The sequence below is a fragment of the Egretta garzetta genome, unplaced genomic scaffold (assembly GCF_000687185.1).
Source record: "Egretta garzetta isolate BGI_Z169 unplaced genomic scaffold, ASM68718v1 scaffold125, whole genome shotgun sequence".
Classification (NCBI taxonomy): domain Eukaryota; kingdom Metazoa; phylum Chordata; class Aves; order Pelecaniformes; family Ardeidae; genus Egretta; species Egretta garzetta.
In genome coordinates, this window is record NW_009259877.1 from 717,611 (window position 1) to 740,653 (window position 23,043).

Here is a 23,043-nt window from a genome sequence, read left to right on the forward strand (position 1 = left end):
CAAACTAAAAAAATCCCAAAGCCAGCCAAACACATTTCCCAAAATCCCATGTTTGAATAAACCGAGGTTTGCTTGTTTTTGTTTTCCTTCAAAATTGTCAAAAGGTATAAAAGTTTTCACTGGTCAGTAACTTTCTACATTTTCAGCTTATGAAAATTTGGTTTTAATCCTCCTGCTGCCACCCTGAACTGAAAAGAATTCTGAAGGATAAGGGAGGATAAGGAAAACATTTACCTCCTAGCTTTTCTTACCAATCTATATTTGTGCCATAAAAGGCTCTGAAAAGGAACTTTGGACAGCAGGTTCTAACATCTATACTTATATCAACACGTTCAAGGCACCAGGATGACTTGCGCATCTTTTACCTCCTTCGCTGATGTGCAACACAAATCATGCTTTGTGCAAAAAAGCAAACCTCTAACCTTCCTGCCCAAGGAAATGGGAATTTTAGTTGTCTGTAAAGAACTAAAAGATTACACAAGCTAATTTAGGTATCTGCAACACTGTAACAACAATAAGTCAATGAATATAGGATTAATTTACTCTGCCAGAAGGGTAAATTAACCTGCACTGAGTTTTGTGTGGTGCTTTGGCTAGCCTGTTACAGTACCCGAGTTAGTTCACACGCAGCTAACTTCTCACTGCACTACCAACCGTACCTACTGCACAGCTGCAGAATCAAATAAGCTTGTAATACAGCTGTCATCTCCTCGGCATAACAAATAGTACCACATCAGGACATCTCTCAGAATTCACAGCATTGCTTTGTGTTCCTGCTTCACATATCACAGCTATAGATATATTTCTGAGGTAGGCTGGAATGCTACCTGAGACAAGTGAGCATATTTTTGACTAGTGAGCTATTACCTTCAGAAGTCTGTTTAGAACAGGATAAATAATTATTCTTGGTGGAAAGATTATTTGACTGTGCTTAATCAGCCCCACCACCAAACTATCAGGACAATGACCAAACATCATGGTATTACAACAACCCTTGTATTATTTAAACTGATTTTTAAGCTTCAGATTTGATTAGTACTGCTCCTTCTGGGATTAAAGCAACTCCAAAGAAAGAATGAAATCAGATGGCACCCTGTCCTACAGGACATGTTTCTAGTCTTCAAACAGGTAGGGGTTTTTTTGGGGGTTTTTTTTGTGGCAGAGAAGGGTGAGGGGAGAGGTGAGCTGGGGGATAAACTATCGTGAAGGATAGCATTAATCCAAATGATAGGAGTATGATTTCCAGAAATACATAGTTAAACTTTGCATTTAGGATTGTGCAACCAAAGTAATATCTGGGAAAATATATCTCAATTTTATGCTTATAAAAACAAAAGCCATAGAGGAGCTGTTTTACATCTTTCCAACAGAAGTCTTTCAACTTGGTGCTATGCTCTGCATTACACCTAACATTTTATACTGACCTTCATATTTCCTAATCGTCTTGTCCTGTCAACCACAAGCAGCTTCTTAATAAGATCTCTGCAGTAAAGAAAACATGTTTTCTGTTAAACAAAAAAATGTACATGTCTGTCATACAAATATTAAAAATATAAGCATACTTCCCTTTGACTAGCTAATACTATGTATAATTTACTGATTCATTTCCTTCATGTTTTAGGACACTTAAGAGTGAATGATAAAACGGAATAAACTGTTCTAAAAGAAACTTGCAGAATACTTTCAAGTTCTTTTTAGACTCTTTCAAGAAATAAAGGAGAAAAACTCTCTCTCTCCCCCCTCCACTGCCCCCCCCAAGTAGTACCATAACTTTCTCTGTATTTTTGTATTTTGCTGGGCATTCCAAATCTCAAAATCGATCTCAAATCTATTTGGCAGAAACCAACTCTAATATATATATAAAAAAATACAGATAAAGCCACACCCTCAACTTTATAAATTTGCATTTAAATCCTGTGGCAGCTAAATATTCACAGAAACCATGGAAAAGCTACTCATCTGCCTAAAACTAGTAGCACTTATAAGCTTTAATTTCATTGATAATGAAAAGCCTCTCCTGAGATTGTAGTTCATCGAACAGTTCTACATGAAGCTAAGTGAACGTTTTAGAAGATAAACATAAGCTTAGGGACATAAAGGACTTCCGTTTTAATAGCAAAGTTGTTTAAATATTAAGCACCAAAAAAATCCAACACAAATCAAAGTGGGTATCACTATTTATTGAGTTAGCTTGATTACTTATGAGTAGAGAGAAAAAAGCAGGCTTTACATTTCTATAAGCAGTTACTTTCTATCTCAAAGACTATTTTGCTATTTATTTTTACAATAATAGCATCCTGGTCTCATTGCATAAAGTACTAGTGACAGGAAAGAACAAAAGTTTAGCCACCTTTCTTATTTCTACAGCCTCAAGTAGAGCTGAGAGATGAAATACTGCATGAAATGCTAGGAATCTACAGAGTATGGCCAATTCCAATTTTTAACTTTGCAGAAGGTTTAAAAAAAGCCAACAACTTTATTTACAGAAAAGAATGCAAACATATTAATGACACACCTGCCTCACACCCTAACTGTAACATCTACTATCCCAAAAAAGAATAAGTATTCTGTCACCTATCCTTGAAATCACAAGAGCGTATGCACAAAGAATATATGAACTGAGAGTGAGTGTGCTAGATTGTTTGAAAAGCTGTTGTATTTGGCAGGAATATAGTTCTAAAATTCAAATGGAAAAATATTCAATTGCTAGATAAAGGAGAATAAAAAAGTCAAGGTAGAAAGCAATTTTTAAAACTCATGATCATTCCAGCCAATCAATGTTTGGATTAGATCGTGTGACTGACTCCTTTATGGTCACCTTCTGGTCTATAACCAGACTTTAAAACAGAAGTAGGACTGAAAGGAAATCCAAAACCCCAGAACAGATTCACAGGCTATATGGCCAAAGATGAATAATGGATTTTCCTATTCCTATATAACCAGAAAACATTCAATGGATCATTCTTGGCTTGCTTCAAAAATTCATCTTAAAAAAGCACGGTTAAGGGATGAGCTTGCTCAGTTATACTGTGTTGTCACCAAACTTTAATACGTTTGCATTCAATAGAACAAATGTCCATTAAATTGAATCAAGTAGTAGATAGTTTAGTGTTTCTTTACTACATAGTTTCTAAAGAATAACAGAAATGATCATGTTAAAGTTAGTCCAATAGATACATTGCTGTATGTGTTTGGGGAATGAAATTCTACATCAAGGTCTTTCCAGACCAATAATAATTAAACTGCTGTGGCACTGATGTTTCGTTTGGTATTTTCCAAAACTATCTTTGCAAAGAAAAGTTTACAAAAGCAAAAAAAAAAAGATTAATATAAATAAATAATTTATAAACTAATTAGTGGCCAAAGAAATAGGTGGAGCATAATTAGTAATTATGTTTTATCAGAAAGTAAGTAACACAAAACTCTTCTGACAGTGTTGTTTTTGAATTTCTATTTGGTTAATTTATCATCATTGTGGCAGAAGCTGCTCTTCAGAAGAGATCTGAACTGGTCAAATTGTCAAGGCCTTCACGTATACAGGACAAAGGACTCTAAGAAAACATCTGATAAATTGCAAGGCCACTAACAAAAGGGACACAGTAGAGAGCAATGCGAAGAGATGCTACCTCAGGCCAGAAGGAACAGCACTTACACAACACACACAGCAGTTAACAGCACAGTAAGAGACAGTGAACATCATGCAGCAAGAGAGAAAGCAAAATTGAGGTACTAGGTACAAATTCAAAAGGTAAGAAGTGTGGGAGGGTGATAGAGGGTAGGCAGGTACAAAAATGTTGACCAGTAAGGTAGGTAGAAAAGTTCTCTGAGAGTTCAAAAAGGAAAATAGTTTTGCTGCTTAAGAGCAGAGAGTTAAAGTTCAATTGTTATAAACACTGTATAGCACTAATACTTCAGATATAGCCTGGATGTGACAGGATCCAAGGATCTTCATCCTTGCTGAGATACCAATTGACAAGGAAGAAGAGAGAGAAAGCAAATGGGATACAAATAAGGTAAAAAGCAGACCATTTCCTTAGGACAAAACAGTCCTGGCACTTGCTTTAAGCTAATGGTGCAGAGATGTCAAAGACTATCCAGTTCTGCATACTGCAATATAATTAAAAGGAAGAGGAGTTGATGGGACAAGAGAGATACATTATGCTAGCAACTCACTGCAGAAAGCAGGTGATGCCACACAAATGAAGGAGATCACCCAAAAGCAAAATGTGAAAGGAGGAAAGGCCAAGCTAGAAACCTGTGAGACCCCTTCAAGGCAGGAGTGTAATGGGAATGAGCTGTCAAGCAGATGCTCAAAGAACATCTGGATAAGAAAAGCTGGGAAAGAGGCGTATCAACAACTATGTTGATTAACATACAATAATTCATTGACAGTCACATCTAGACTGAAGATCAAAACCTGCATATGCATGCTTACTACCATAACTAGGAAATTTCACAGCATCAGGCATCTTCTGGATAGTAAAAATCAGTGTTGGTCTGTGAATGTCGAGCACAAACAAAGGTTAACAGCATCTCTACTTTTAAATGCCTTCACCATGTTAGACAGGTTGCTAATGATAATAACCTAAATTTGAACTGTTCATCTTCTGGTCATACCCTTATACTTCAGTGCACACAATACTACATGAGAAACTCATTTTATCTATTTACCTAGTGGTGGTAGTAAGCAAGTGCCATCTCTAAGGTCACTTCTTCAAAACACCTTGAATGATTAAGCTGGGAATGTAATAACTTCCTGTCCTCACTCACTCATCTCTGCTGCTGAAGAGAAACTTTGTGTTTAAAATGGAACTTGTTCTAATGTTTACTAACAATTATTTCAATTATGGAATTTTTAAGTAGGGAAAAAAAGCATTTCATCTGCAACATACCTGTAACAATTGCAAAATACCACAAATAAAACCCACACATGCATATGTAAGACTGCATATTGAATTGGGGCCCTCCTATCTGAAGTGGCAGTTGATTTTACACTGAAACTTCTTAAATATCAGAAAGTTCATTCAAGTAGTTATGTTGAGAGTGACTTAACTGGTACATATGCATACAAAGGAACAGTTTAGTGTTCACTTCCTGCTCTCCTCATTTTTATTCGTATTAAATCATCTCCTCATATTTCTCCTCTTTTCTTCCTTCCATGCACCAACCTGGTATCAATGAGCTTTGTACAAGGTGGAAAAAACATGTAATATTACAAAATATACAGGAAAATAAGACAGGCAAGATACTACCTTACAACTGTGCTGCCAGCTTGAAGTCTACCAAACACATAATTTTACATTTACTCTTGCAGTCCAGGTAATCTAAAACATTTTCCAACATGGTGTTTTAGAAAATCAGGTCTGATCCTCCATGAAGATCCTTTAGAAACAGTGCTCAGGAGGTGTTTAGAATATAAAATACAATGTTTGGAGTCATGGACTTACTTTACATATAAATCCAAATGCCTCGGGAAATCTATTTTGCCAGCAAGAATCTTCTGATATATACCAAATGGATTGTCATCAAAAAATGGAGGAAACCTATTTTAATACAGCAAATTTGTAGAGGTTAGAAAAAAGATTTCTAAAAATCTTATAAATAACATTATGTTATAGTAATGCCTCTCAGAAGTCATTGTTTATATAGTTCTTTTTGGTAGGGCATTGTCACTCAAATACTAATTTGAACAACTTAAGCTGAGGCTGCTATTGCAAAACAGGAAACTTTTTTGTACACAACATACCATATAGAATTAAAATTGAAGTATCACAACAGAGATTTTTATTACATTAATACAGTAAAAATATGAATTGTAAAACAAATTTTCAATGTTAAAGTAAAAAATGCTTTGCCTTTAACCCAAAAGCATACTTTCCAGCACAGTATTACCATTTTTGAATTGAGAGAGTTTTCTGTTGTGCTTCCTTTATTAGTACAATACATACCCTGAATTACTACAAGAAGCTCAGAGGTGCACCATACAATACAGGCGATATAAACAGCTCAGCCCAAGTGCCAACAGGTTTTCAGAGTACCAGTCACCTTTTTAGAAGCTACCACAGGAAACCTTTTAGGGAAATGGAATAACTAACTACTCATTCACTATGACTCTTACTATGCTTCTGTCTCAACCTCCCTAAAAATTAGAAAAAATATTAAAAAAATATTAATATTAAAAAGATATTAATAACATCCAACCACTATTACAGTCCAACGTTTAAAATATTTTCACATCTCCCTAATGTTTTATAATTACTTTCTAAAAAACCATAACCGTGTGTGTGCACACACAAATACAGCGCTGGTGACTTTGGAAATAATTCGTAGGACAAATAAGGGTGAAAACAACGTTTCTTCATTTCACATTCTTTGCTTAATCTTATGTTACTGAAACTAGCTTACTAGTACTAGACAAGTAAGTAGACATAGCAACAAGTACTAGACATAATTTCCATTACATAAGTGTTTTCAGAAGTACTAATTTCTTCATTATTCAGCTGATGGTCAAGTGGATTAGCATTTCCTTTGAAATACTCTAAATTTCAGCCACAGACAGAACCAAAATCCACCAGAATAGTTGCATAAAGCTGTCTGTACACAGAAGGTAAAAAAACATAATACTTCAAACACAGAAAAGCATGACAAAACCATCTGGTTAAGGAAAGGCTAAAGAACATTAGTTGGTGGTGTTCAGAAAGCCAGAGTAGTTTCATTATGAAAAACTACGTCATCTCAGCTAGAAAGGAACTGGAAAATATAAGAATCTCACAAAAAGAAAAAAAAAAAAAAAAGTGTTTTTATAAATTCCTGCTTTGACATCAAAGGACAAGGAAAATGTGATACATATTGAACATGCATAAAATTTTCCCATACCACAGAGATACATAATTATATCAAGTTTCTTTTTTAGTCAGGCAACATTATTCCCTTCACATTCTCCAAAGCAAGTTGACAAACAGTATACTGAATTTCCAATTTTGTATTTGTTATTACATATTAGTATCTATAAACGCATAAAGCAATTAGAATCAGACTTTGTAACCATGTATTACAAAGGTGCCAGCTGCAGTGAGCAGACTGATATGAAATGCAGGTTTTTCTCCTCCATCTCCGAATATTCTGTACATTACTGAGGTGTGAAATCAATAAGAAGAATGCATATGTTTTACATATTTACATGTTTAAATTGTTCTTTGCTTTCCCACTTTGAAAATCCAAAATTACTATGTCTAGAATTCTTGAGAGAAATTTAAATCACACTTAGCTATAGAATAGTTTCATGGCAATTATGCTTAATGGCAATACTGCTTAAAATGCATTTGAACTGTATGTAAAATAAGGATACCTTTGAAAGATTACATAGTTTTCTTATGGACAAACCAAATGACTTGACTTTGATACTACTTGAAAATGTTAATCTGCAACACAGCCAATTTTAGACCAAACAACACAAGTATTGTGCTGGAAGCTACCTAATAAATCAACAAAAGCCTCCTTGAGTTTCAGACTGCCTTCACACCATAACACAAACAGCTGCCTTTTTTCCACCAAATGAAAAGCTAAAAAAAAAATAAAATAAAAATCTCTGTATATGGGACAACAGCTGCAAACCATTCCTTTTGCTAACTGATGCATAACAATGGCACTGACATTGGCCTCAAAGATAACAGATAGTTTTAGCACTGAAGAAGAGAAGTAAAACCTCAAGGGAAAAACACACAGGTCTGAGTATATGAAACCATAGGCAGGAACCACTGGCTACCTAAAGCGATAGACCAGCACATCACATATGACCACCAAAGCAGAAATGGAAAACACAAAGCCCTCATTAAATGAGAAAATTCAGCTAGCTACTCTTTCTGTTGACAGTTTGTTTAGATTAACTTGATGATTTTGATATTACTAATGTATGCTGTAAAGATTTCTTCACACCCCTGGTTCTCCCTGTTCTTTCCCCTTCCTACATTTTACCATCTTAAACCTAAATGGGACCTTGCTTTAAATCTAATATGTGCAGAACTAGAATTCCATGGGCCTCCAGAGATTAAGTTGGAGAAATAAGACACTGTGCAACAGGAAAGTGTGGTTTTGTTTGTTTGTTTTTAGAGAGACCATTTCCTTACACACACATCTACCAATTCTTTTCAATTGCTTTTTGGGTTCAGAGAGAGTAACTTCAGGAAATAACTACCAAATGTCATAAGTAATTTACTTGCAGACAATAACTTATTTGAAGGTGAACAAAATCTGACTTAAAGACTAATTTTCGTATTTCTTAAATCTTCTTTGAATTTCAAGGGATAAAGTTACCTAGGACTCTTTTTGCATTAACAGTTTTGATACTAAGTATCAAGCCACATCTTGAGTTGGTGAGGAAAAGCATTTTAAAACACTACTGCCAAAACCAGTGAAACGCTGATAAAATGATAAAGCATATGCCCTACATAATAACCTGCTGCCTTAAAGAAGGCACGCACAAGCCACAAGCCCTGCCCCCCTCAACCCCCCAAACCCCAGAATCGTAAAAATCCTAATCAAGTCGTATCAATCTACCCACTCCCCTAAAAAAAACACACCCCAAAACCTCCAAAAAACCAACCCTCGAACCCCAAACCCAAAAGCACAACAAAAGAGTCCCCAACAAACTTGGGTCGAGTCTCTATCCCAGCTTTGGACAGGGACTCCATCCAAACACTAAAAAATAAAAAGCAGCATTCGATCATTATGAAGAGCATATCTACACAAATACTATAGTAAAAACCTTTACAAAATCACTTGCAGCAGACAGCTGCTCTGTCAATCAGCCTATATAAGATCTCTGTTGCCTTTTATAAATAAGTAATTTATCTCTATTGGTTAAGAGTTTCTATAGCCAAAGTGTTTATATTAAGCTTGGGGGAATCCAGATGTCATCACTTGAGCCAGATAGCTTCAGGACACAGAAAATCGTACATAGAAATGATTGCAGCTGCTCTTTTTTTTTTTTTAAATAAAGAATATATACCAGGCATAGTTCAGTGCCCTGCAGTCTTGAAGTCTCACTGACTCCAGAGATGAGATCTTGCTTGACTGTCACCTGTAGTCAGTATGCTAACTTTGGAAACCATATTTCTATCACTGCTCTAGTAGACAGAATCCTATCAACACCTCTGTAAGGCACAGAAAGGAAAAATGCCCCAACATCCGTTTACACTGAGACCACACAGACCAAACAGAGAGTGGTCCCACTGAAACCTGTGGCAGAAAGGTAAATCATTCAGACTACAGCCGGGAGACAGCAGCACCTGCACCAATGTTACAGCACCAGACACTTATCTACGCTCTTAGTGCTGTCTAGGACTACGATTAGTGGCAACAAGGCTGCTGGGAATGTCTTGCTCCTTTCATCCCTCCAAGAAGGATTCCCTTGACCAACTTGGCTGCTCACCCTTACAGGGAGCAATGGAAAAAAGGTGAAGCCTGGCCTCTGCACAGATCAACCTACATAAATAACAATTTTTTTATTAGACCAGTCAGCCAAGCCTGCCTGGACCAGTAGGGAACTATTAGTACATTTTTATGTCTTTTCTGTCCAGAAATTGCCTTGACATTCAAAGTATATGCATACACAAGCCTTCAGGACATTAAGCAAGCAAGCAGTGGGCAGCAATGCTGACTGGGGATAAAGTTTTGATGGTATTGGGTAGAATTCTTCACAGCAAATGCAAGCGATGGATTGGAGCTCTGAAGTAATCATCTATCAGGGGAACTTTCTGCTCAGGCAATCTGATGAGCTTGTCCAAACACTGAAGAGTCACCAAAGTTACCCTGAGCTGACAGTACTGTATACAGAACAGGAAGAATAAATCCATGCAAGGATGTTTTTATTGTGACTTCACTCTATGAGGCTGTAGATCCATAATGAAAGGCCAGAGGGGCAACCCAACCCACACTCAAGAGAGCAGGAAGGTGCACGCTGGGACTTGTACTGAAAAGAAATTCTAACAACTATGAGACCAAAACAGATGAAATATACTATGTTTCTTCTGAAGCTATGAAAGCCTTGCTTTCATCTGCATTTGTACTACTGCATCAACCAATTGGTGCAAAACTGATCTCTTTCAAAATCCCCATTAATTTTTGGTTTTGGAGGTACCTTCAAAAGATACAGCCAAGACAAAAAAACAAGGAAAAAAAACATACAGATGCCTTGTTCAGTACACATGCAGAATATCACATTCTCTGTAAACCAGTTATTTATTTTACTGAAAACAGTATTTGTTTTTTTGAATTCAGAGCAGATTAAGACAGTTAATTATATTAATGCCAGAAAGCCTCTCTTCAGTTTGAATTTATCTTTTGGAAACACTGCTTATCAAGCAAATTCCAAAACATGAAAAGTAGTGTTCAAGCAAACTGATTTCCAAATAGACCTTTTGAGCTTTTTCCTGTTCTTTCATTTTTCTTTGGTTTAAAGAAAACCAGTTCCCAGTAGCAATATAAGCTGTACTAATAAATATCTTCCTATTTGCCACTATGCATTTTTACAGACTAAAGCTCCCACTGCAAACATTATTTCACTATGCTAGAAATTACACAAGTTTCAAAGAAAACTGGTAGTCCTCTTCTTCACCCTTTAAATATAAATGATTTTATGTATAAAAATCTAAACTTCAACAAAACCCAAAATTCCTAAATGTATAAGGAAAAGAGCAGCTGTTAAAAAAGTCTTATGTAAAAAAAGACACCAACAAAAAAACCCAAACAAAACCAACAAACTCAAAAACCTAGAAAAATCCTAGTAACAACAGTGAAATATGTTCTTTTGTACAGCTTCCCAATTCCTTTCTTCAGAGGCATAAATGAAACTGGTATATCAATAATAAATTTAGCCCAGATTTGCTATTCTGAATATTGTAAACAGAACTAGTAAAGAATCCTGTATATATATAAAATTATATATTTAAAAAATATTGCTGTGATATAGTTATCATTATCACTTACCCTGACAACATCTCAAATATAAGAATTCCCAGGGCCCACCAATCCACAGCTCTTCCATGGCCTTTGCTTTGTATAACTTCTGGTGCAAGGTACTCCGGGGTGCCACAGAGCGTCCACGTCCTGGGAGGAAAGTAAGAAAAAAAGAAAACCAAACCCACAAAACAAACAACAAAACCAGACTGAAGCGAAACTGAAATAACAGTAATAGAAAAAACTAAACACACAGATAGGAAGTACCCAACATATGCCTATGTATTTATTGTATATAGGAACAAGAGAAAAAAGGAAGACCTCTAAAAGATCTAAAAAGACCGCTTTGATAATGCTTGCCAATTGTCCTGTAACTGAGATATATGGAAATTAAGAAACTTCTTAGCTGCAGGAATCATTCATGCACTCAGTTTCCCCACTGCTGGTGTGGTACTCTATCCATTAGGCTATATGCTTTGAAATATTAACAGCGGTTTTCATCCTGTAAGGTACAGACCCTGGGAGTTCATGGACTACTTCTGACAGGCCCAGCAAAAGGCAAGCTTACTGGCACTTCCCAGCAAAAGGAAAAATTTTGGGTTTTTTTAACAAGAAGAAGAAGGGGAAATAAAAAAGTACTGGTTTTAATCAGTAAATAGCTGCAGATATAAGTAAGATTCCTTTTACAATCTAAGTAACATTTTTCAAACAGTATTGAAATGTAACCTGTCATCATTCCCACAATAGCCATTAACAGGAAAATATTTTGTATTTTTAATTATTTAAAATTCTTACACAGTGTAGTTAAGCATGTGTGAGATACATAAGTAATACTATTTTTGATATATTTTAATGTCATTTTTAGTTATATGTTTCTTAATATAAACCCAGGATTTAATTTGTTATATTGCTACCTAATTGAAATGTATATTTCAAGTTCTATAAATTCATAAAATAAATTGAAGCTAAGCAGTTAATGTTTACAAAGACAAAATTAAAATTTGAAACACAGAATATTCTGAAACAATTTATTTCAGAAATGTGAAACCTTCTTGGTAAAATGCCCATGCAGAATTTGCTTGGCTTCACTACCTTGACTTATGTTTAAGTCAGAGAAAAAAAAATGTGCTTTCATTCTGAATAAATTACACTTCCCTGATAGCAAGACAGAAGAGGAAACTTTGAAAAAGTGCTCATCAGTTGAAGAAAGGATGAAATAATAAGAGAATAAGAAAAGAAATAAAGCATATTGCATTTTAAGAAGAGTTCTAGTCATTTCTTACACTATAGTGTACACTTACACATTTCTTACAATATAGTCACAAAATTAATGGTCACTGCACAGAATTTCTAACTTGCAGCAAAAGAAACTCTAATTGTTTTACATGAGTGCAGGAAGAATCTTCTCCAAGGCATGAATCAAACTGGTAACACGGTCCTGAAGAAATGCATTACTGTAAACAGCAATCACATTTGGAAGTAATACATGCCTCCTTCAACTTCTGGTTTTTCCTACCACTGCTAAACTTAACAAACCTCCTTTTTCCTAACCATAACTGGATATGCAAGATGCAGCTATCGTATGTAATTTTTTTTTTTTTAAAGATTAAGTAATGCACTTTTCTGAGATTGCAGAATTATTTCAAACAGAGCTTTTGGGTGTTTTGGTTTGTTTTTTTTTTTTTCTCCTCTTTGTTTGTTTTTTTTTAAGCCTTAGCCTCGATTCATAAAAATACTTAAGAACAGGGAAGAGAAGCTGTACACTCAGCCAAGACTTCAAATGAAGATTTATTATACACAGACTTGAATTTCTTTAGGCCTGATTTTAATATGACAAAATCTAAATTACTCCAGCTAAACTGTGAGAATGCATTAGACACAATACGTGGACAAGTGCTCCGTGGTTTTTGAAACTACGTTCATTAGTGTAAATGTTTATCGTAAAAGGGTGGCATAATTTTTATTGCTATAAAATATAAACTCTCATTTTCCAAACCAAGGATACTCAAGAAAATTCTTACATACAGCGCTGCTTTACACACTACTGCCATCTAGCCGTTGCCTAGGTCAGGACTAGGTAATTAAGAAAAACAACAAGGCTTTGCTGTTTTTTAAAACAGCATAGCCCCTTCCCCCAAATTTAAAAAGCCATATTACAATCCATCGTATGAATTTTTATTCATACTGACTCAGACAGCTCTGCAAACGAAGCACCTACCAGCTTGGGGAAGTTTGGAAAGAAAGGCTATACAAATAAAGCAGACAGGGCACGTGCTTTTGTTTTAATGGGCAAGCCAGACAGTTTGCAGGACAATGCCCCACATCCCTTCCTCCTCAAAATTTACCAACGCTATGAATGCACAAATTCAGCAAAGATGCAGTTTTCGGTGGTTTTCATCCCTTATCATTTAGGATACAAAAAAGTCAGTTTAACACTTGATCATGACTTCCAGGACCCACACAATTTACAGTGTAACAAAAATGGCCCTTAATTACCTTACAGGTTAATAACAAGATCTTTTTTATTCAAGCAAAAGGAAAACCACAAATTAAGCAGAGGCCAACATAACTTTAAGTCCCCTAGATGCACCAGGAAATAAAATTTATTACCACCAGCAGGTTATCTACTTCTCTTAATTTCAATCAAGAAATTTATGTTTACTAACTACATAAAAACTTGGAGGAAGCTCAAATTCTTTGTCAAGGTGTATGTTTGTGCCATGTGATGATGCCTTGTATTTCCTCTTTTGTTGGTCATGAAACAAACTATTCAATATTTTGGAAAATGCATCAAGAAAACACTATAAAAAGATCAGATTGCCTTTTTTTTTTTCATTACTATTTCATTCCTGTTGCATATTTATCTGAAAACTCTAGATTATAAAGCAGAAAAGTAAGAATAGATTGTGTCCTTCAAACTGCTACAAAAATTCCACTGTTCTGGGTTTTCAAGACAAAAGCTGAAATACAGGTGAGCAACAGCTGATAAAGCTGAACATGTAATTTTAAAACATGAAAATGAACCAAAGAATCTACTCTGGTCACAAAGATAAGCTATATAATAATATTTTTGGGACTTGTTAACAGTATTATTTGAAGAAGTTAAGCCTCAATGATTAACATATTTTAGCATTCTACACTATTCAGTATCTACCTCTGTAGTCCCAGACAAGCTTCTCGCATATGAGCCAGAGATTAACAAAAGGTTGTTCTGCAAGACATTTTCACTTCCACAATGACACACAATACACTTTACAAACAAGACTTGCTACATCTTGTTTTGGTTTTTTTTTTTTTCCTTCTCTTCAAGTCCACTGTGCAGAACAGTCATGAGGTACATCCAGTTTAAGCAACAGTGCAGAAGTATCCCCAAAATCTTTAAGGATAATTTTTTTTTTATGCTATGAATTTAAACTGAGCAAAATAAAATTAACAGTGAATAATATTCCTCTAAAAAAACCCTATAAGTTTTCTTATAGATGTCATAAAATCTACTGAAATCTGTACATAAAAAATATCAAAGTTTATGCACTTTTGTTTGTTTCTCTGAAAGAACACGAGATGGAGAAAAACTACCCACAAAACAACAACAAAAACCCAAACATTAGGAAAGATCAGAAACATGTTTAATGGATATATTACACCTGAAAAGTGGTATATGCTTTCTAGAAAAAGAAAGGTCTAAAAAAAATGTAATGGCTATAAAATTCTAAGCCAATCTTTCTACATCCTTCAGGTAACAATCATTTAGTTTAGTGTCCCCCCCTCCTTTTTTCTTGACACTGACCCTTTTTTAAAGTAGTGGCACATCTATTTTATGTGACTGTACTTACAAGAAAATGAAAAGGTTATTAAGTCTTCAGTTAAGGAACACCAAGGTGGAAAAGAGAAGAAATAAACAGCAGCTGAGGCAAAGACACACTGTTTTGGAGAAAAATTTAAAATTTTTAAAAGTACACTATGAACAAAAAGGGAAGAACAAGGAGAAACAGAAGGACATACCAATAAAGAACAGGAGACAAGAAAACCTCCTCCCTTTCCTCTTTCTCTAGAAATTAGATCTAGCTCTTCAGAAAATTTACTGATAGGAAGGTAAATGTGCAGGCTGCTTGCCACAGCAGGAACATGAGCTATGAACCAGCCACTCTCTTTAAAGAGCAGCTTAACTGTAGATGGACATGATGAACACTTCACCCTTACACCATGACAGTGCAAAGAAAGGAAAATGTTTATAGAAAAATCTCAATTAAGCAATTATAGATTCATAGGGAATAGTATATATCAAGAAATGAGTACTTGTACTGAAGGTCTTCTGCAGACCATGTTTTATTTTACATATCATTTTTCTCTAGAGAAACATTTGTTGGTTCTACATGGCACACTTCCTCACAGCTGTTTGAAAAACAGAAACACTTTGTGTTGTATTTTCATAATTCATATGCACTATATATATGTATACATTACACACATACATATGTGTAAGGTTCATGTGTACAGATGTTTGCTGTGCATAAAAATGACAAAACATCTCCTATACTTTAGGTCCAATAGTCTATTAAACAAAATTACCCTCCAGAGTGCATTAGTAGATAAATTGCAGACAACTGTGTATTTTTACAGTGACAAAACCAGTGAGAATGAATACAGCTAGAAGGCTGAATACTATTTAGTCAGGGAGGGCAGAAATTGGACTTGTATAGGCAACTACCATGGTCCAACTGATAAAGTCCTCGCTCTTTCCAACTTTGTGTTCTGAATTTTATATTACCTGTTGTACATTTATAGGTAACACAGGTACTAATCTAAAACTACTATAGTGTTCTATGGTTCAGTTCAACACAAATTGATCAACTTCATCCCCCACCCTGTACCCTTCCCACACCCAGCAAGACAGGATAAAAAAACCTAAAAAAGTAGTGATAACTTGTTTTGATGTCCTACAATCTATTTGAGCAAACTTATTCTTATAGATTCATCTTGCAGATGGAAAAACGTACTCCAATGTGAACTATCACCTTATTTAATTAAGGGTTACTTCTGTTGTACCTGAAACCCACAGAAATCCAAATTAATAATAACCACTAAGTGGCAGTATCTACATGTAAAAAGGAAGTAGTAAGAATTTGTCTGAAAATGTCCTATAGAGATCATTCTACTTTTTTATGTGGAAGTAGCCTTACCTCTTCCTGCAAAATGTTATTTTGATTTAAAAACAAAATATTAAAAAAATGCCAACATTTGTAGACCTGTCTGCTTGCCTAGTGCAAACTGAATTCAATCAAACATACTGATATTAAGTCACTATGGTTTTAAAACAGACCTTTAGACCTTCAGGGTGAATAGAACCAGCGTATTTATTAGTTGTCCACCATACTTCTGCACTGAGGCAACCCAGCACCAGAACCATGTAACCTGTACGGAAGCAACCTTTATGACCCCCATAACACAACTTGATCTGTCCCATCTGACTTTTACTTCATTAGGGATCCATTAAGAGTAGATCCCTCAGATCCACCATCATTTCAAATTGATCTGTTAGAATTCTGCCCCCCTGCTGTCTTGCAAAAGCAGCATCAAACAGGCAAACCAGATGAGTGAAGAGGATGAGCACCTATGTAACGTCGCATACTGGGCTGCCTCAACTAGAACAATCAGATATGGCCTCACTCAAGTGGTGGCCCTAGGGCATAATACCAAATCTTGTAACACCACTTTTCTGATATGACAGGCTAGTTTTTTCCTCCCTTATTTTCAATGCCAGTGATGGCTCTTTCTTCCTTTTAAGAACATGTACCATAATCTTGGAAGGGTAGTTCAAACAGAGAAAACACAGAAATCCCTGGTGAAAAAAACTCTGCATTATCAAAAAAATTACATACACTAGTAAAACAGACATAAAGCTGACAGTACTGTAGAAGTTACAGTTAAATGAATACTTCTGCTGAAGCTGGCCTTATTGTTTGTGATTTTTCAGTTTCATTTTAGCAACAGGCTAGTGAAAACACAGTATCCAGTTTTAAAGTATTATTCCCACATTTCAAAAATATCTCTAAAAGGAAAGCAGAAGGAAACAGCAGTTACAAAACATTTAGCAATTCAACTTGTATGGAAGATTAATGTCCTATTTAACGTATTGATGTACACATATCAATATTTGCTCATTTTACTTCATTGAACTCCCTTTTTAGAAGATGACGGCTGACAACTTATACAAAGCTACTCGTATAAAACATTTTTCTATGGCAGCTTATCTGTGATATTGCTCCTAGCTATACCTAAGGTGTAATATTGGTTTCCACACAGCCATTTTAAGATTATAACTTACTTCATATTAAGGGATTTGACAAGTGTGTACCACATGGAATATTAGGTAAAATTCTGAGCTCTGAAATCAAAGGCTTTTTCTTCCAAGTTTAGTTACATTTTGGACGTTAAACCATGAAAAAACCCCACTTACCTATCCACCAGCTTTTTAGCAAATCCAAAATCAGTAAGCTTGATATGTCCTTCTTTGTCTAGTAATATATTTTCAGGTTTTAAGTCTCTGTAAACTATTTCTTTGGAGTGCAGGTATTCTATTGCACAAATAATTTCTGTTGAGTAAAACAGTCCTGTGCTGTTGTTGAAACGCCCCATGTTGCGCAGGTAGCTAAAAAGTTCTCCTCCTGGCACATACTCCATTAACATGTATAAAAAGCGTTCATCATGGTTGGTCCAAAATCTGTAATAAAAATATTCTTTTATTGAGCAAACAAATTATCTCTCTGATTTGCTTTCAAAGTAAATTTCTGTAAAATGATCTTTGTTGCCCCGACTATGTAAATAATTAATTTATGATTCCTAATCTGCAAATATTAAAACCCCAAGAATCTAGCAGGATTATGTAATAGACATTGAAGTAGCTGACTGAACCTGAAAAGTAAAGCAGATAGTTCAGGACGCACACAGCATAGGCTAAGAAAGAAAATCTAATTGATAGACCCTGCTGCATCGTGCAAAACTGGTCTCTGCTAAGCACCTCGCTAAGCACCTATACTGAGTAAACTGGCAAGTTTGCTAAGACGAGACAATTGTTACACACTTCATGTTTTTATTTAATCCATTATTGCCAAAGTGAATGGAGGTGAGCAGAATCTGCTTTTGTAAAGATATTTATGACAGTACGTTCAAAAACAGGACACCAGAGTTTTCCTTCGCCTCTCCTATCCCTTCCTTCCCGGAAATATACAACCCCAACTAAAGTAACTAGTTACTAGATAAACATCAGATCACAATGCTTGCTGTTCTATGGCATCTTTAACAAAAGCAACAGAAAAGCAAAAATGCCAACAAACCAAGATTCATTTCTGTACCTCAGAATGAACCTAATGATAAATACTTTCCATTCCTCAGACTGTTGCCTTCAATTTAAGAACCATTATTGTGGTACTTTCATTACTAGAGTGCAGTAAAGAGCAGCTAAGGAAGAAAGAAAATCATTACGTGTGGCTTTCAAATGCTTCATTACAGAATACAGGAATCTTCTTTTCCACACTCCCCCAAACGAAGCTGTTTTTTCTTTCTACCCACATTAAACAACTTGTATACCACACACCCAAATGTAACTCAACAGTTAAGACAAAAACAAGTATCTGGTAACGTCCTGAAGAATATTCTACCATTTTAAAAGAAACTGCTATCCCTATTACCATGATAACAGATAAAGAACACTGTATCCCTACCTATTTTAGTGATACAAGAATAGAGGTTACTTTAGCTTCTAGTAACTGCTTCTGCAGTATCGCAAGAATGAAAGATCAAATTTTTTCCTTTTTTTTTTTTTTCCCCTTCCTTCATTAGCTGGTACCTAATCAAGGCATAATGTTTCAAGAAAGATAAGCAGAGCAAACTGAGCTCCCAAACCCATAAGTATCTTTTGGTCAGTAAGATTTTCTTTCGTGATACTGGCACTGAAGGCAACCAAGAAATTGAGACAGACTATCAGACATAAGCAACAGCTCCTCCATTCCTTCAAAGTGACGAAGAAAGCAGAGCCCAAACTTGCCTTTTGCTTTTATGGCACTACTTCCTTATCACAAAGGCATCAACATCATTAACTGGCTATTGATGATGTTCATAGTATCTTTATTGACTATGTAAAAACACTCTTGAGATGTATTTTAAGGAGTTAGGCAAAGTTGCACCAACAATAAACAAAGGAAGAGGAACAGGAATGGGCAAAACGAAGTAAACCACATATTTAAAAAAACATGCGCAGGGGAGAGGAAGAATAAAATCTGACAAAGAATACAGAGAAAAAATGGAAGACTAGACCACAGTATTTTTACTGGAATTAATTTCTTCAATAACTGACTCTTAGAAGATTGTCTACCCACAGAAAAATGGATACATTATTTGGTATACGTGAAAAATAAAGAACTTAAATCAATCTGTATTGCAAATATTAAAATGGTATTTTAATACACAAAAGGAAAATATCACAGAAGCTGTGATTAGAATAATATGGTGGTGTCAGGTAATTTTAAAACTTAGCTTTACTATGTAAACTTTGGATGTCAATGTTAACTCTTACAGACAAATAACTTATTTTAGCTTATAAGACTGTAAGACATGGTTGATTTTTATTAATTCTTTTTCTCTTGAAAAAAAAAAATATCAAAGATACATGCCAAAATTAAAGCACAACATGAACTGCTGCACCCACAGAATTATGATATGCCACTCAAACATGTCAGTAAAGATTGCCTAGGAGTTTCCAGTGACCAGCTGTTGCAAAAGTACCAAACAAGCATTTCCAAAAAGACAGTTTAAAAAATTAAGTAGATAAATAACTTCAGTATCTATGGAAAACCTCATTTAGGACCTCCCTACACACAGGAAGAGCATTTCTCAAAAGTAACAGGAAAAGGGGAAAAAAACCCTTATATGAAAGTCTTTATATATAGGAATATACGGGAAGGACGAACACCAGAAATAAATCACGTGCAGCATTACTTTAAAATTCTCCATCATAAAGTGCTAAAAAAATACCATATTATGCTGTACTGGCACATAGTCCTTCTTCTGCAACCACAGGAAGATACTATCTGCGTTTAAGGTTGTGATGCTAATTGAAAATATAAAAACCAGTCCATGTAGTTAACACAATTCAAAGGCATTGAAGCAGAACTATACAGACTTTTTTCCCCCTTTTTAGTGATCAATTACAGTCAAAGATTTAATGGAAAAAAAAACATTTATTGGGCAGGGGAGGAAGCAGATGAAAAAAAAGCTGTTAGCCACACAAAAAGCTGCAGAAAATTTTATTTGTCATACAGTCAGTGATAACCATACATGAATGCTTGTCTAACCTAAGCACACAAAGATTAACATGACTTAAAATTTAACTACCTCATTTCAGCTAGGTTGCTTTGAGTCTCCTTTGCCAAGGGACAAAGGCAACACATGGACAATTACATGAACATAGCTGATGCAGCATCTCATTGAACATGTGAAGAGAAAAGGCACAAAGAGCTGGAAGACATGAAGAATGTTTGCCTTGCACACAGGCGAACTTCCATTCGGACCGTGTCCTTCCTTCCTTCCTCCCTCGGCAACTTTAAAAACTAACATTTTGGAAATAGTGCATGAACGAAATCCAAGAAAACTTACCAGTTTGCATTTTTAGTCACTTCTGTATGGACACTAACCCTCACATCCCTGCCTCTGACTTCTCACCCAAGTGTCTATTCCCACACTTGCTGCACTGCTCTAGATGCACAGATGTACTGGAGTTTTTGTTTGGTCAGTTGGTTTTGTTAGGGGTTTGTTTGGTTGTTTTTTTTTTTTTTGAAGAATTTATGTATGTACATAGATATACATAAAAAACCCTGTTTCCCCTGTTCTGTCCATATTTTAACCAGTCTAACTAGATGTACTTAGCCTCTTCATCTTGCTTTCTCGCATGCATCTCTAAGTCCACATACCCTAGAATTCATCTGATTTATACTATGCCGCACACAGGATGTCTGAAAACTGGCTGGAAACTAATAGCGTCATGATGCTGCAAAAAGCAACAGCACAGCAGGGAAAAAGCCTCCTCCTGCAGGGCTCTTTCCATCTTTCAGATTACTACCATGCTTTTGTCTCTTCCCTCTAATACTTTCTTAGCCCTGAGAGGAGGCTGCACCCCTGCAGCTAGAGATTAACTAAGGCTAATTTTGTCTAATTTTATGTAAAACTGATTACAGCAGGTAAATGCAAAACAAGTCTTGGTCAATGGCCCTGTATCCACGCATGAGAAAATATAAATGGAAATTAACTGTGCAATTACCCAGTGGTTTAGTTATCTCGTTAACAAGTATGGACTCAGATACACAAAAGGCACTGTGGTGCTGTGAACAGAAAAGTATGATGCGTTCTGTCCTTAATAAGGGGATCAATTAGAATCATCACAATTCCACTAAAAAAAGAATTCTTCACGAACAGCGTTTAAATCATGTTTCTCAATAGGTTCTATTACTTCACCTCAAATATGGGAATAACAAAGCCCAGGAAGTGCTGCAGTCATCTAAACTCTTTTAAAACAAAATTTGCAAAAGTAAAGTTCACAAAAGTTTTCAAAAAGCAGATACTTAAATCTAATTATATCTTTATCTGGATAGCTACAGGAAATATATGAAAATATATGAAGAAATACTTCTTTTCTTGCCATTCTAACATCAAGAATCATTCCAAAAGTCATTTTGATGAACCAATCCTAACATTTCTTCATTGGTATTTTCCCCTCACTTAAGAAAATTTCTTTTCTGCAGTATGAAAATGAGGGGTAAACTTACAACAAATTATTGCTTAAATGTTTAACTTATGCCTTGATTTTAAATTCTTGATTCTTCTGTAATAAATATTTTAGTCTTATGTCCATTTTGGTATAGATTACATAATAGAAATTAAATATTTGGTGTCGATTAAGTACATAAGAACTTGCAGTGAGACTCTGGAACACTTCAACTGCACTTCATATATGAGTTAAATGAATTTAAAAAATATAACAACTTACAATCTGATCAAAAAGGGGTGGTTGACTTCTTTCAAGACTGACTTTTCATTATGCACATGTTGCTCTTGCTTCAGTCGAATGACATCAGGAATGCTCATTACTTTCAGTGCAAAGTAACGTTTGGCCATTTTTTCCTTCACCAGATGAACACGCCCAAAGGTACCTGTGCCTGGAAAGTCAAAGAAGGAACATTAACGCGCTGTAAAAAAGAAAAAAAGCAAAGATAATTTACCAAATTAAAACCTAAAGGAACTCAATTCCTGGTTTGTTTTTGTTTTTTCTTTTTCCTCTCATAAATATATCAGTATTACATTTTTTACCTGTTTTCACACATTTTTTTTCCTTAGGATTTCTCAATTTTTAGTGATAAACATTTAATAAAAGTAAAGGTAGTGTGATACTGCCAGTCTTTGGCTAGATACCGGAAGCATTTCTTGCAAAGAAGAGAAGTGGTCCTGAGACAGGGTAAGGGAGATGTATAAAAAATAAGTATGTTAATATGCAAGATTCAAATGTAACCGGTATAAATGAAACCAGCAAAACTGTTCTCAAGCACAGAAGAAAGGCTAGGAAACATTCTCTTAAATTTCAGAGATCAGTTTTAATTTAGATCAGGCAGGGAGGGGAGAGAGAAACTCGAAAGTAGCATTCAGCTTATTATACCCACAGTATGTGGCATAAAAGAAAAATAAAATAAATAGAAAAAAAATCACTGACCAGGAATGTAATGTTCAATTGTAATGGATTTAATAATTCCTCAACAGAAAAACCTACTTAACTTTCCATACATACATTATTAAAACAAGATAGCTAAAAATCAATCAGGGTTTAAAATGTAGTAACTCATAACATGAAGAGAATATACAAAAACGATGATGGTAACAAATTTCAAAAATACTCATCTACCAAGGTTCAGTGACTGAGACCAGCTATCTGCAATTATTCCCTTAAATGTGCACAGAGAGATGAAGCCATTCAGTAGGATAAGGGAGTGATGGGAAAAAAAAATACTTAAAAGTTGCTAAAAACATTTAAAAGTTGCTGACCCT

At 35.2% G+C, this 23,043-nt stretch overlaps 1 protein-coding gene across 2 annotated transcripts in view; it reads right to left on the bottom strand.

Annotated features, from left to right (window-relative positions):
- The window catches only part of PRKX (protein kinase X-linked), a 30,697-nt gene extending 8,539 nt beyond the window's left edge, over positions 1-22,158 (bottom strand). The window contains exons 1-5 of one of the 2 annotated variants that reach the window (XM_035895662.1): positions 21,995-22,158; positions 17,414-17,677; positions 10,987-11,106; positions 5,448-5,543; positions 1,425-1,482 (exon numbers count right to left, since the gene is read on the bottom strand). In XM_035895662.1, coding sequence (XP_035751555.1) covers positions 1,425-1,482; positions 5,448-5,543; positions 10,987-11,106; positions 17,414-17,677; positions 21,995-22,122 — 666 coding nt within the window. In that variant the 5' untranslated portion in view covers positions 22,123-22,158. The remainder of the gene's footprint in view (positions 1-1,424; positions 1,483-5,447; positions 5,544-10,986; positions 11,107-17,413; positions 17,678-21,994) is intronic. The other variant, XM_035895663.1, reaches the window with a different exon arrangement.
- Between the last annotated feature and the right edge of the window lie 885 nt (positions 22,159-23,043).